The sequence below is a fragment of the Bos javanicus genome, chromosome 12, assembly GCF_032452875.1.
Source record: "Bos javanicus breed banteng chromosome 12, ARS-OSU_banteng_1.0, whole genome shotgun sequence".
NCBI classification, from domain to species: Eukaryota; Metazoa; Chordata; class Mammalia; order Artiodactyla; family Bovidae; genus Bos; species Bos javanicus.
Genome location: NC_083879.1, coordinates 73,642,755 through 73,658,857, shown reverse-complemented (window position 1 = coordinate 73,658,857; position 16,103 = coordinate 73,642,755). Strand labels below are relative to the sequence as shown.

At 36.2% G+C, this 16,103-nt stretch overlaps 1 protein-coding gene across 2 annotated transcripts in view; it reads left to right on the top strand.

The window, feature by feature from the left end:
• The window catches only part of UGGT2 (UDP-glucose glycoprotein glucosyltransferase 2), a 148,115-nt gene that overhangs the window by 57,956 nt on the left and 74,056 nt on the right, over positions 1-16,103 (top strand). For both annotated transcript variants that reach the window (XM_061435226.1, XM_061435227.1), the window contains exons 12-16: positions 649-799; positions 7,117-7,236; positions 8,117-8,202; positions 8,737-8,872; positions 14,802-14,933. In XM_061435226.1, coding sequence (XP_061291210.1) covers positions 649-799; positions 7,117-7,236; positions 8,117-8,202; positions 8,737-8,872; positions 14,802-14,933 — 625 coding nt within the window. The remainder of the gene's footprint in view (positions 1-648; positions 800-7,116; positions 7,237-8,116; positions 8,203-8,736; positions 8,873-14,801; positions 14,934-16,103) is intronic.

The following is a 16,103-nucleotide window of genomic DNA, read 5'->3' as shown; positions in this document are numbered from 1 at the left end:
TCATCTCTCTGAGTCTCATTGGCATCTCTTGAGACTTCCTGAGGTTGTTATGAGATCCAGAGTGAACCTGATAAGCAGTGGTTTAAAGTATCAAATTGCCCTGACTCTTTGTCAATAAGGTCCTTTACTGATGATGATGTTACTTTTAGCAATGATACTTTCTAACATTAGTAGTACTAAGAGCTATCAAATTATTATATATGCAATTAGAAATTTTAATATGTATTCTAAACATGTGAACTTTCATACTTTTATGAAACTTTGTATTTTAGGTCATGTTTGATCTTGTTTTTTGTATCAAGAGAATGACCTCTACTGTATTTTTTCCCTTCATTTTTGGCTTGCTCAGGAATGAACATATTTTCACTTCCTTGGTGAAGGAATATAATATATATATACCTTAATGTCTTGCCCTTTAAAGAAGATTTTGTTATAACTTAAAAAAAAACTCAGCATAGTTTACACTAGATAACTAATTAGAAATTCTTGTCCTATTTGTTAATGAGTTTAATAATGTGTTTTTCTGCTATTAATAAAAATACCAGAGAGACTTGTTTCTAATGCTTTGAGATATTTATGAACTTTAAAGGATTTAATAAAAAATTTTGGCAAATCAAAGTAAAACATTTCTTTTCTTTAAACCTAAAGTCTTTTGGATATGCTGAAACTGGAAGGAAAAATGATGAATGGTCTTCACAGTCTTGGGCTCAAAGGAGAAGATATGAGCAAGTTTTTAAAATTAAGCACACGTAGTTGGGATCATACCTATGCACTGGATATTAGACATTCTTCTATCATGGTAAGTGCTCCTGTAATTTCTCATTTTAAAACACCAATACAGTATACTAACGCATATATATGGAATTTAGAAAGATGGTAACAATAACCCTGTGTACGAGACAGCAAAAGAGACACTGATATATAGAACAGCCTTATGGACTCTGTGGGAGAGGGAGAGGGTGGGAAGATTTGGGAGAATGGCATTGAAACATGTAAAATATCATGTATGAAACGAGATGCCAGTCCAGGATCGATGCACGATACTGGATGCTTGGGGCTAGAGCACTGGGACGACCCAGAGGGATGGTTTGGGGAGGGAGGAGGGAGGAGGGTTCAGGATGGGGAACACATGTATACCTGTGGCGGATTCATTTTGATATTTGGCAAAACTAATACAATTATGTAAAGTTTAAAAATAAAATTAAAAAAAATAAATAAAGTATCAACCAGTCAAAAAAGAAAAAAAAACCAAAAAACCTTTAGTAGACTTAAGACTTAAAACCAGATATTGGCAGACTTTAGAATTAATTTAAGCATTTTGAAAGAGGTTATAGGAGTGAGAAGAAAAAGTAAAACCAGACTCATTCCTTCTCCCCCGTAGATCTTCCTTTCCCCTTTCTTGTATTCTCTGTACTTCCTCAGGAGAATATCTACGCAGCTCATTCAGTATCCTTTCCAGCTTTAAAGGTAAAATGAGAACAACAGAATAACTGCCTAAGCAACAGCAGCAACAAAATACCAAATGGTTAATACCTGAGGAATATATGAATACCACCTTAATATAGTGAAAATCTTGCCCAACAATTTGTGGTGGCTTCCTGATGTTCTGGTCCATGTATTACAGCCTAAGTGAATTTTTTTGATATCTGATCACATCACTTTTCCTTCTTTAAAGCATAAAAATAGTCCATGGTATGGCCTAATAGGTGGAAATGGCTTATTTCCTCCTTTTCCGGCCAGAACAATCTTCCCACCTATAGAGTTAGTCAGCCATCCAGGAATCAGGGAATGATAACAGCACCAAAGAACTGCTGCGTTGCCTGAACATCAGAGACCTCAGACTGAAGACAAACTACATCTGTTATTTGTTAGTTGGACCATTGTATTTTCTAGGACAGTTTTATAAGTTACTTGTTTGTTGGCTCCAGGTTGTTTTTTTTTTTTAACTACTGTTTAGACCATGTCCTCTCACTGACTGAATTTTACTCTTACTTGGATCTCTTTATACTCAATAACAGATATCTTTTTCTAATAATGTTTTTATCAGTAAGAGGAATGACCATGATAGTTACTTTAATTCTTTGTGCCTTTTATTTTAAGCATTTATGCTTTTGACCATTTGCACAAAAATTGGGGTGAGATAAAATGAGGGAAGTAATTTTCAAAGCTATTCTCAACATAACAAATAGACCTGTAAAGAAACTTTCCAACTCCATTTATGAAATAGCATCCTTATCCTCCAAGGTTGGCTGTGGAAGATGGTCAGTCACATGGGGGGAGCAGTCTCCTGATGCTGTTCCCATTGCCCACACCGCCCACAGAGTCTCCTCCTGTATGCTATAAAGCCTCCTCTCTTGCCCAGCTCTTGGACACTATGAGGAGGCATTCTTTTCCAAGGAACTTCTTGGAAGTAATTTTTATTGAGGTAAAATATAATATAAGGTAATGCTCTGTTAGGCATTTTAAGTCTGTAATTCATTGGCATTCAATATATTCACAGTCTTGTCCAACTGTCACCATTATCTGTTTCCAGAACTTCATCATTTCAAATAGATACCCATTCCCTTCTCCCTTAAGTGCCTGGTAACCTCTGTTCTACTTTTTGTCTCTGTGAATTTGCCTCTTCCCATACTGCATGTAAGGGTAGTCATATGATATTTGTCCAATTATGCCTGACTTGTTTCACTCACCATGATGTTTTCAAGGTTCATCCATATTGTAGCATGTATAAGAATTTCATCCCTTCTAAGGCTAGTAATTTTTAAAGTATCTATTTTACATACTATTAAGGGAAGCTTTATGTCTCAGATGCTTCTATTTTTACACTTGGAAAGTGCCTGTCTGAATAGAAAATTGTTTCTGAGACTTAATTCTCTAGCTACCTCCAGAAAGATTAACTGGCACAAAATGCAGACCTCTGAGGTCTCAGTACTGTTCAACTTGGTCTGTTAGAGCAGCAAAATTAGCTCACACGTAAGCTTTATTTTTGCTTCATAGCATTTGCTACCACCCATTATGATATGTATTCGTTTATAATCTTTTTCCAATGGAATGTAAGTGCCCCCCACTCCAGGACTTTGTTAAATACCGTCAACATTCATCGGTTCGGTTCAGTTCAGTTCAGTCGCTCAGTCGTGTCCGACTCTTTGCGACCCCATGAATCACAGCACGCCAGGCCTCCCTGTCCATCACCAACTCCCGGAGTTCACTCAGACTCATGTCCATCGAGTCAGTGATGCCATCCAGCCATCTCATCCTCTGTCGTCCCCTTCTCCTCCTGCCCCGAATCCCTCTCAAAAGCATCAGAGTCTTTTCCAGTGAGTCAGCTCTTCGCATGAGGTGGCCAAAGTACTGAAGTTTCAGCTTTAGCATCATTCCTCCAAAGAAATCCCAGGGCTGATCTCCTTCAGAATGGACTGGTTGGATCTCCTTGCAGTCCAAGGGACTCTCAAGGGTCTTCTCCATCACCACAGTTCCAAAGCATCAATTCTTTGGCGCTCAGCCTTCTTCACAGTCCAACTCTCACATCCATACATGACCACAGGAAAAACCATCTTATTTAATAGGAAGTACGCCCCCCCAAAATTGCTGAATATCTTAATGTCAAAACAAAGTTATTCATGAATGAATGCAGTACTTTGCTTTAAATTGTTTTCCCCCCGAATCTCTCTCCTTAGTTTTTGTCTTTACAGACAAAGCTGAGTCTCTGAGTTAAGTCATTTCTGATTTCTATGTTTATACCCTCCCCCTCAAAATATGAGGGGTTGGCAGTTTATTTCCTAAAAGTCTGGTTGAGAATTGAGGAAGAACTTAAGGGTTATTAGTTTTCTTCCATCCCTGACTTATCATTTCAGGTTTCTCTATCTCAGACTTCAGGAGTCACAGTTTAGATTTTATCTACTTTAATTGCTGTGTGTTTGCAGCCTTTATATAGTACCTCAGGTATGTGAAAAGTCAGTAAAAAGTATCATAGGATTATGTGTTTGGCTCCTCTGGATTGTAATTTCTTTTTAGTTCACGGTGCCAGACCACCCACAGTGATGGGGTCTTTGGTCATATTGTAGCAGAACTACCCTTACAACTATTTTTTGTATTTTAGTTAAGAGTGTAACTTGACAACCACACCCCACAGTCATAAAGGCAAATTTCCTTGTCCTCGTCCAATAATGATGCTGTTAATCAGTTGACTAGACATGTGGGTTTATTTCTGGACTTTGAGTTCAGTTCTGTTGATCTATATCTCCAGCACCAGACTGTTTATTTTTTTTACTGTAGCTTTGTAGTGACTTTAAAAATTGTGAATTTTTAATTTTTAAAGTCCTACAACTTTATTCTTCATCTTTAAGATTGTCTTGGCATTTTACACCTTTTTCCTTTCTTTTTGAATTATGGAATGAGCTTGTCCATTTCTGTTAAAAAAAAAAAAAAAGACAAGCTGGAATTTTAATTGATATTTTGTTGAATCGATAAATTATTTAAGGAATATTGCCATTTAGACATATTACAGTTACTATTTAGACATCTTCCAATCCGTGAATGTGAGGTGCCTTTCCATTTATTTAGCGTAATTTCTTTCAACAGCGTTTTGCAGCTTTCAGTGTAAGTTTCAGGGTTGTTAAATTATTTTTAAGTATTTTACACTTTCTGATGTTACTATAAATGGAATTGTTTCCTTATGTTTAATTTAGAATTTTTCATTGCCTTTTATTTTTTTTTGTTGAAATACTGAATACTGTGGCACTTCCTAGAAGTCAGATTCTCACCCCTCCCTGGGATTTGTGATTATTGCTGTTTGCTGTTGTTTAATAGTGACTCATTTTATAGAGTCTGTATTCTTTTTCATGTGTGGCCACAGAAATCTCTGTTAGGTTAGCCTATTCATCTGCTAACTACTGGACCGAGATTTTACTTAAATACCTGGAACCAGAAAATCTCCCAATCTTTGCATCTGGACAGAGGTGCTTTGTGTGTGTCACACGTGGAGGGAGGGAGAGTAGCACACACTGAACATTCAACCAGGCGGTCTGTATCTCTGCATTCACCTTCAATTCTTGTTTGCATAGAGCTTGAAAGTCAACCAGAAGTGAGAATTTTGGGCCTTCTCTCGGTCTTTCCTGAGCATGTCCATGGCCTTGTACATTCCCAGGAATTCATCAGAACCTCTCAAAGCCCTATTTCCCATTTCCCAACCTTTCCTCACTAGGTTTGTAGTTACTTCAACGTGTATTCCAACGATTTTCTATTTCAGGAGTGTCTAAACATTTTCCAGTAAATGTTTTACATAAGTTAGAGTAACAGCTTTCATACTAGGCAAATTATGAGTGAGGCAGGGTAAAGGCAAGACTCTTCAGAAGGTTTTCTAGGAAGTCACCAGACAGTTCAGACAAAAAGTTACAATTCTTTCAGAATAAAGCCCATTCTCCTGCTTCCAATATTGGTACTGGAATGTGAGCTGTCATTTTCAAGGCTACTGTTTAGGCTGGTAGCAGTAAATGGGATTGAGGTAAATTATTACAATACCACAAATCTCAGTGTTCTTACTGAGATTCAGCGTTTTTTCTTGAATAAACACTCTTAGGGTTGCTGTAAAATTTTGATTGGTTTTCATGGTTCTGAAAATGATCATTCCCACAGATTTTCTAGTTTTTCCATGTTTTTGTATAAGGATGAAGTTTTGGAATTTCTTACTTAGATGTTTTAGCTAATGTCACTCCCCCAAAAGAACTCAAAAGATGTGAACTATAAGTCTTTTCTTCCTTCAGAATGAGTATCAGCCTCTAACAGATTGACCTATCCTGTGATTCTTTGTTGACTTGTATAACTCCCTGGACGTTGAGGTTGTTTTACAGGTTCTAATCAATAAATGACAACATCTTCTTTTCAGTATCTTGGAAGCCTAGTAGATAGCCAGGGCCTGAGTTATGACCAGCAGAACAGATGGAGGTAGATCTTTGGACTGTCAGTGCCAGTTCTGCACACGACTTTGTGAGGCGCCCTTCTAGTTCCTGTTGCTGCTTCTGTGTGTATGCTCACCTGAGACTAGAGGCAGGGCAGTCAGTGTCTGGGGACCTAGTCAACGTGATTTCCCGTGTTGTCTCCGTAGTTCTCCAAAACGGATCCGGATATCACCTCAACTGCTTCACCCAGCACTCATGGCCATAAATTGTGTCATTTCTATAGTTTTCTAACTTTAGTATTTGTGATAAGAATCACGTAGGGCACTTGTTTTGAATGGGAATTATTTAGTAGGTCTGAAGTGGTGCCAAGGAATCTGCATTTTAAATAAACCCATTCAGCTGTTTTGATCCACATCAAAAGCTACTCAACCTCCAGTCGTGAATTCAAGTTCAGTGGGACTGGTGCATAAAGCATAATGCTGGTTTCTCACTTGAAATAAAAAAAATATAATTCACCACCAAGGGGATAAGATACTCACATCATATATCTTTTCCATATTGGAGAGCCAGATATGACTGTCATTTGCTGTTTGAATTATCTTCCTTCAGACTGCAGTTGTGAAAATGCCCCCGGGAACAAAATTGAGGTGAATGTGGTGCTTGCCTCATGTTCCTCCTGCTTTCAAGGGTTGTAGCTCCTTAGTTCTTGATTGTTGATTGACCCATACCTCAAAGCCTCTAAACAATGGTTTTCTCTTCCTGTTGTCATTGTTTCAGGAGAGAGGGCCAGTTAAATATAAGCTATTCCACCTTGATTAGAACTGGATGTCCTAAGTGTCGGTTTTAAAAATTTAATTTTTCTAAGTCATTTTATTTTCCTTACGTCCAAACTTTTAAATTTTAGAGAGGTGAATGACCTCATTGCCTCCTATACCTTAAATGGTTTATGAAGACTATTTAATATAGTTTAATTTTTTAATATGAAAAACAAACAAGTAAATAGTCAATTGTTTCAAAGGAAATGTAAAGGCTATGGGAATGTAAAATTGTTGCACATAATGTTTGTTCCTTATAGAATATTCATCTAGCGTCTTATACTTAATCAGAAATGTAGAAAATCTTAGGTATATTTCACTTGCTATTTGATAAAGTCAGATTTGGCTTTGAAAATGATTTAAGTATTAATATAGCTTTCACAGCTTTCTGGATTCTTTTCTAGTGGGTTAATAACTTAGAAACTGATGAGATGTATTTAACATGGCCTTCAAGTTACCAGGAACTTTTGAAACCAGTATTCCCTGGAAGTATACCTTTCATAAGGCGTAATTTTCATAATTTGGTGAGTTTTATATTTTGAAATTTTGTGTGCATCTTTTATAAAGATATCACTGGTTTTTTTGGTACTACCTTGCTGTTGGTAATTAGTCATCTGAGTAATAAGAAAGTATTTGCCTAATGTAATAAGCTTGAGGTGGCATGGCTGACTAGGTTTCACAAGCTAGCAGGCCTTTTATTGTTTTATACCTGTTTATTGTTTTATTGTTTATACCTGCCTTTTATTGTTTTATCCCCATGTACTTTTATAATACCAATATTAAGTTGATGGGTTACTATTAAATTTTCTAAAAGGAATTTATGATCAAACTTTACTTCTATAAGAATTAATAAATTTCAGTACATTTAAGGGAAAAATAAATACTACTTTGTAATCTGTGCATATAAATGTTCATTATTACAGTGTTAGGTAACCTTACAGAAATTTAAACTGTGGAGAAAACATCGAGGGCTTTTACAGTTTTTCACATAGTAAGTGAATATCTTAGTTCCTACAGCAGATGTTAAGCCATTATTTTTTTGGTCAAAATTCAATTTGTTTCTTTTTTTAAAAATTTATCACAGAAAATCCAGTGAAAACTTAGAATAAGGTATTTCACTTCCAATAAAAAAAAACGAAAACATTTACTTTGAGCTGTGCTTCAAAAAGAAGATGAGTAATCTGATTAAATTTCATGTATTATTATATTTGAGTGGATAGCTTTTAGAAATTCATCATAAACTATGAAACTCCTATATACATTCCTCAAAATTCTTTACTAGAAAGTTTTAAGAAATTTACCTTGAATTTCATACTTTTAGTTACAGAAATTATATTAAATTTCAATTTCATAAAAATTCTGAAGTGTTAAAATGGTGATTATAGACTGTCTACTTTTTTTTAGGTTCTGTTTATTGATCCTGCTCAAGAATATACCATGGATTTTATAAAAGTTGCTGAACTTTTCTATCATCATAAAATTCCTCTTAGGTAATTGTCAATTTATAACTGTCAATTGAAGGAAATCCAGTGATGTTCACGTTGTGTTACACAGGGTGTTAATGTGGAATTCAAAGTGATGTTATCTCAGTGCTGTATGTTGTGAAGAATCATACACCCTTATGATAGACTCTGTTAATCACACCTGCTTGCTAATCTTGTTTACTGTATTACCTTCCTGAGAGAATGATCTTGTCACTTTGGGTGCTTAAAGATAGATCCATTTCCTATGGTTGTGTTAAGAGTACACTTCTCGGCCCCCCCTTTTTTTTTCTGGAAAAAAAAGTAGCCACTTGATAATGTCACTACCAAAGAGTTTTACATTTTGGAAGACTCCTACAGAGATGAGAATTTTGGTGAATAGTCATTACAAATCAAACCTTTTCAAACAGTGATACTCTTCTTTACCCCATCTGTTAACTCATTCCCTCCATCTAGATGTTGAAGTCTAATAATGTTTAAAATAAGTGGTTTGTTATGGTTCAAGAGGGAGTTGTAACATTTCTTATTCATCTTCTTTCCTAGAATTGGTTTTGTGTTCATTGTTAATACAGATGATGAGGTTGATGGAAAAAATGATGTTGGAGTTGCCCTTTGGCGAGCTTTCAATTATATTGCAGAAGAGAATGGTGTATCACAAGCGTTTATGTTCATAGTACATGTGAGTTAATGCACTACATATAGTTTCTTCAGAATGTAGAGTGTTTTTGTGTTATCATTATTACTATTTGTTTTAACATTTTAGTTTATAAAAACTGTCATGATAGATTAGTGCACAAGATGAATGATTCTTGCAACTCTCAGCTTAAGTACACAATATTGTCCCCACTTTATAAACAAGGCAACTGAGGCTCAGCCAAAATCTGAATTTGTTTACGTTTACCCAACTGATAAAGGAACATAAATTCTATACATAAATTTAGAGGAAGCATATTGATAGAAAATAATTAGAGAATTCTTGAACTGGGTTTTGACTAAAATCATGAATGGAGAAGATTATTTCAAATTTAAATGTTCTAAGTGACAAAATTTATAAGACTTCGTAGAAATTTTCAAAGGAGGAAAACTTCATGGCAGCAAATTGGTATCAAAATGATAAACAATAAGATTGATACTGAATCTGACAAACTAAGACATTGGTAAGAATCTGATTAAGGAAGTAACATGAGGTAAGAAGATTATTTTATAATGGTGGCTCTCTTATGGCTCATAATGGAAATATAAATGCATTAAAGAACTGTATTGTTGGTGTGAAGAGAGTCAGATTATAGCTTTAAAAATCTATTGATTTTTATATTTATTGTTCTATGGCTTGTCAACCATTATTATAACTTCCTATCATATTGGAATGGACTTAAACAGCTGGTAGCTGGGCAGTTAATGATAATCTGGTACAAACAGATAGGATCTCACACCTTATGTAAAAAATAATATCAGGTAGTTTAAAAAGTTAGTGTGAAAAACAAAGCATTAAGATGTTAGAAAGAAATTAGGACCCCAAAGGAGTTAAGGTTCCTCAATAATATTTTAAAAATTATGAGTCTGAAGGAGAATACTGATAGATTTAGCTACTTACAAATGAAAACCAGTGCATTGTTCATCAGATATCATAAAACAGATATCACAAAGTAGTGAAGGAAAAAGTTCCAAGGAAGAGAAATATTTGCAGTACATGATATGTATTAGATTTCCTGCAAATTGAAAAACCCAATGAAAAAAATACATAAAGAGATTTTTCAAAATATTAGAGGATACATTAATGTGAAGCCAAAATGTATTGAAATTATTAAAGTAAGTAAATGTTTATTCCAATTAATGGTAACTGAGTATCTCGGAAATCATAAAAATGCAAATAAAGCTTACCCTGAGATATATCTTATCTCCGATAATCTGGCAGTAATTAAGAAAGCTGACAGTATCATACATTAATGAGAATGGATAACAATGGAAATTCCTTTACACTGTTACACTGCCTATAAGAATATGAATTGGTATAACCACTTTGAGAAACAATTGTAGTTCTTCAAAATTTGAGGTTAAATTTGCATATTCCCTACACACATGCACACACACATACTTTGAGACAAATCGTTGCTGTAGACTATTAGCAGAATCATGCACAATAGCAACAAACTGGAAACTACATATATATGGTATATTGGTATACTATATATATATATATATAATCCATATTAATCAGTAAAATTTAATCATTTCACATGATGGATCATGATATGCTAAAATTATGGATGTATTAGAGGCATAATGAAAGTATAGAAGGCCGACATATTACCATGTACTATTTAAAGCTCAAAAAGCAAACAAAACTAAATATCATAGTGCCTGGAAATATATTCAGATAAAACTCTAGAACTTAAAAGGTAAGGAAATGGTAAACATAAACAAGATGATGCTTGCTTCTGAGGGAATAGAGGGAGATGACATTGGGAGGAAAATTGTGCTTCACCAATAGATTGCCAGGAGAAGTATCAATAACCTCACATATGCAGTTGACACCACCCTTATGGCAGAAAGTGAAAAAGAACTAAAAAGCCTCTTGATGAAAGTGAAAGAGGAGAGTGAAAAAGTTGGCTTAAAGCTCAACATTCAGAAAACGAAGATCATGGCATCTGGTCCCATCACTTCATGGGAAATAGATGGAGAAACAGTAGAAACAGTGGCTGACTTTATTTTTTTGGGCTCCAAAATCACTGCAGTTGGTGATTGCAGCCATGAAATTAAAAGATGCTTACTCCCTGGAAGAAAAGTTATGGCCAACCTAAACAACATATTAAAAAGCAGAGACATTCCTTTGCCATAAAGGTCTGTTTAGTCAAGGCTATGGTTTTTCTAGTAGTCGTGTATAGATGTGAGAGTTGGACTGTGAAGAAAGCTGAGCGCCGAAGAATTGATGCTTTTGAAGTGTGGTGTTGGAGAAGACTCTTGAGAGTCCCTTGGACTGCAAGGAGATCCAGCCAGTCCATTCTAAAGGAGATCAGTCCTGGGTGTTCTTTGGAAGGAATGATGCTAAAGCTGAAACTCCAGTACTTTGGTCACCTCATGTGAAGAGTTGACTCGTTGGAAAAGACTCTGATGCTGGGAGGGATTGGGGGCAGGAGGAGAAGGGGACGACAGAGGATGAGATGGCTGGATGGCATCACCAACTCGATGGACGTGAGTTTGAGTGAACTCCGGGAGTTGGTGATGGACAGGGAGGCCTTGCGTGCTGCAATTCATGGGGTCGCAAAGGCTCAGACACGACTGAGCGACTGAACTGAACTGATATTATAATCCACAGTGATGTTCATTTTCAGTGTTATCTGGTTTGTTCGTGGAGATGGTTCGTTTTGTTATACTTCATAATGTCCCATACTTTTTTTGCTTACCAAGTTACATAACATTTCTTAAAATTATATATGGCTGAGTCCCTTTGCTATTCACCTGAAGCTACCACAACATTGTTAATAGACTATGCATGCGTGCTAAGTCACTTCTGTCATGTCCAACTCTTTGCAACCCTATGAACCATAGCTTCCCAGGCTTCTCCGTCCTTGGGATTTTCAAAGCAAGAATACTGGACTGGGTTGCCATGTCTTTCTCCAGGGCATCCTCCCAACCCTGGGATTAAACCTGGGTCTCCTGCATTGCAGGCAGATTCTTTATCATCTGAGCCACCAGGGAAGCCCATAGCCCAATACAAAATAGAAAGTTTAAAGTTTGGGGAAAAAATTTAGACATTCTGAAGCCAAGCAATTGGAGATTGAATCACAAAAATTTGAAATTATGTATGATGTTCAAAGGTGTAAGTCTGTAATATTTGGGTTAAAGTACTTACATATCTGCAAGTTTGCCTTCCTAACTAGATTATAAATTTCACAAGATTGAAAATCTCTCTCTTGTGCTTACAAGATGTTACATACACATGTTAATGAAAATGAAAGGATTTATATTTTTATTTCAGGTCTCAAATTCTCATAGTGTATTAATATATTTAGATTACACACAGTCTTTTGCTTTCCATAGGAACAGAGTTGGTTTAAAAAAGGATTGCATTTTTAATAAACATTTGCATATAAACTGTGTTATTTAAAATGTGAATAAATTGCATGGCATCGCAAATTCCTCAAAAAAAGTTTTTGAAATTATAAATAAGAAGATTGAATTGTTATGTATCTAAAGTAGCTTATGTAAGACATTCTAGCTAACTTAGATACCTTAGGAATACCTAATATTTTTAAAGTAACAAATTAGTAAGATGACTGACCTCAAAGACTTTTCATATATAACTTTTGCTTTATTCAGAATTTTATTTTCTAATCAGTTTATGTTTTACAGAAGGCTGTACTTTCCCCCTTTTTTTGAGTTATTAAGATCATAGTGGAAAATGTGGAAAATTCTGAAAGAGATGGGAATACCAGACCACTGATCTGCCTCTTGAGAAATTTGTATGCAGGTCAGGAAGCAACAGTTAGAACTGGACATGGAATAACAGACTGGTTCCAAACAGGAAAAGGAGTACATCAAGGCTGTATATTGTCACCCTATTTATTTAACTTCTGTGCAGAATACATCATGAGAAACTCTGGACTGGAAGAAGCAAAAGCTGGAATCAAGACTGCGGGGAGAAGTTATCAGTAACCTTAGATATGCAGATGACACCACCCTTATGGCAGAAAGTGAAGAGGAACTAAAAAGCCTCTTGATGAAAGTGAAAATGGAGAGTGAAAAAGTTGGCTTAAAGCTCAACATTCAGAAAACTAAGATCATGGCATCCGGTCCCACCACTTCATGGGAAATAGATGGAGAAACAGTGGAAACAGTGTCAGACTTTATTTTTTGGGCTCCAAAAATCACTGCAGATGGTGATTGCAGCCATGAAATTAAAAGACGCTTACTCCTTGGAAGGAAAGTTATGAGTGACCTAGATAGCATATTCAAAAGCAGAGACATTACTTTGCCAACAAAGGTTCATCTAGTCAAGGCTATGGTTTTTCCTGTGGTCATGTATGGATGTGAGAGTTGGACTGTGGAGAAGGCTGAGTGCCGAAGAATTGATGCTTTTGAACTGTAGTGTTGGAGAAGACTCTTGAGAGTCCCTTGGACTGCAAGGAGATCCAACCAGTCCATTCTGAAGGAGATCAGCCCTGGGATTTCTTTGGAAGGAATGATGCTAAAGCTGAAACTCCAGTACTTTTGCCACCTCATGCGAAGAGTTGACTCATTGGAAAAGACTCTGATGCTGGGAGGGATTGGGGGCAAGAGGAGAAGGGGACGACAGAGGATGAGATGGCTGGATGGCATCACTGACTCGATGGATGTGAGTCTGGGTGAACTCCGGGAGTTGGTGATGGACAGGGAGGCCTTGCGTGCTGTGATTCATGGGGTCGCAAAGAGTTGGACACGACTGAGCGACTGAACTGAACTGAACTGAAGATCATAGTATGTTCTACTTCAATATAAGGAGAAAACTTCCTCATAAACTGAGAGACTCATAAAATCAAACTCTAAGAGCTACTTTTAGATCTGTCACCTCTTAAAGGGATAGGTTACACAGTTTATAGTGATAAAAGGAAATTGCAGAATGCTAATTCCTTACTCTGCAGAATAATATGAAGATTCTGTCAGTCATAATATGAGGATTGTCTCTGGCAATAATACTTCAAGTGAATTGGGACTAAAAATAATATTCTTATTTGATATATCAAAATACTACCTAATGATGTTTGTACTTACTAGTTTTTCCCCTCTGCTTGGTAGGCTCTTTCCCCAGAATGTCTTGGCTCAAGTTCACATTAATGTTTCAGTAAATCATCTGCTCAGAAATACCATCTTTCTTGAGGCAGAGCTGTCTGTTTTCCCCATGTGGAACAGTGCCTGGGTCATGGTAGAAGATCTATAGTGAAGGGGGAAATGGGGAAAAAAATAAAGGGGTAACAGCTTACTTTATGCCAGTATGATTAAAGTATTTTGAGACTGGAGAAAGAATGGATGTATAGAAAAGAAGCTAGTTAAGATATTTACTAAAGAACAATTGGAAATGAAAATAAACATTTCTGAAATAAGTCATTTAAACTATTTGTGTGTGTGACCCCGTGGACTGTAGCCCATCAGGCTCCTCTGTCCAAGAATACTGGAGTGGGTTGCCATTTCCTTCTCCAGGGGATCTTCCCGACCCAGGGATTGAACCCAGGCCTCCCACATTGCAGGCAGACACTGTAACCTCTGAGCCACCAGGGAAACCCATATATATATATATATATATTTTTTTTTTTAATAAAGGTAACCATTGTTTTATTAAGAATTATAGAGTCTGGCTTAATCAAAATAGACTAACATAGAAACTTGATACGGTATTTTGAAAGCTATAGAATATTCACAATACCATTTTAGTTAGAAGATGATAGATTTTATTGTTAAAATAGTTTGCTTATCTCTGTATGTGGGGGTAAGTGTGTATATATAAATGAATGTATGTAATATGCTTAGAACTTAGAAAATATGAAATAAGTTCTTTGTAAATATTCATGCTAGGAAAAAGAAACAAAACTAATTACTGTAAGATGAAAATCATAATATCTTTATTTTCACAGATGTACCAAGAAGTGGAGAATCACAAAATACTCACTGTGAACAATGTCAAGCGTGTTCTCCAAAATAAATTTCCTCATGCTAATATTTGGGATATTTTGGGAATTGATTCTAAATATGATGGTGAAAGAAAGGTAAGTTGGAATGCACATTTTAAAAAATATGGTGAAGTTTTTATTATCTCATGAATAGATGATCTTAATATAACTAACTCTACAATCAGATTTAGATTTTAAACGTTAAAAAAAGGGAAATTTATACCTTTGAATGACACGTTTTATACAGTTTTTAAGTTACCACTATTGACATCAAAAAAGTTACTTCTCAGAACTAATAGTGTAGAAAATCATTAAAACAATTAACAAAATGGCAATATGTACATACCTACCAATAATTACTTAAATGTAAATGGACTAAATGCTTCAATCAAAGGACAGTAACCAGATGGATATACAAGCAAGACTTGTGTATAAGCTGCCTCCAAGAGACTTAACTTCAGATCTGAAGATACACACAGACTGAAGTGAGGGAATTAAATAGGTATTTCATGCAATGGCAATGAGAAGAAATCCGGGGACCAGTTGGCGTCAGATGAAATAGAGTTTAAAACAAAGGCTGAAATAAGGGACAAAGGAGGATATCATATAATGATCAATGGATCAGCCCAAGAAGATATAATTGTTAATATATGTAACTCCTTCAGTTCAGTTCAGTCGCTCAGTCATGTCGGACTGTTTGTGACCCCATGAACCGCAGCACGCCATACCTCCCTGTCCATCACCAACTCCTGGAGTCAACCCAAACCCATGTCCATTGAGTTGGTGATGCCATCCAACCATCTCATCCTCTGTTGTCCCCTTCTCCTCCTGCCCTCAATCTTTCCCAGCATCAGGGTCTTTTCCAGTGAGTCAGCTCTTCACATCAGGTGGCCAAAGTATTGGAGTTTCAGCCTCAACATTAGTCCTTCCAATGAACACCCAGGACTGATCTCCTTTAGGATGGACTGGTTGGATCTCCTTGCAGTCCAAGGGACTCTCAAGAGTCTTCTCCAACACCACAGTTCAAAAGCATCAATTCTTCGGCACTCAGCTTTCTTTATAGTCCAACTCTCACATCCATACATGACCACTGGAAAAACCATAGTCTTGACCACATGGACCTTTGTTGACAAAGTAATGTCTCTGCTTTTTAATATGCTGTCTAACTTGGTCATAACTTTCCTTCCAAGGAGTAAGTGTCTTCTAATTTCATGGCTGCAGTCAGCATCTGTGGTGATTTTGGAGCCCAGAAAAAGAAAGTCAGCC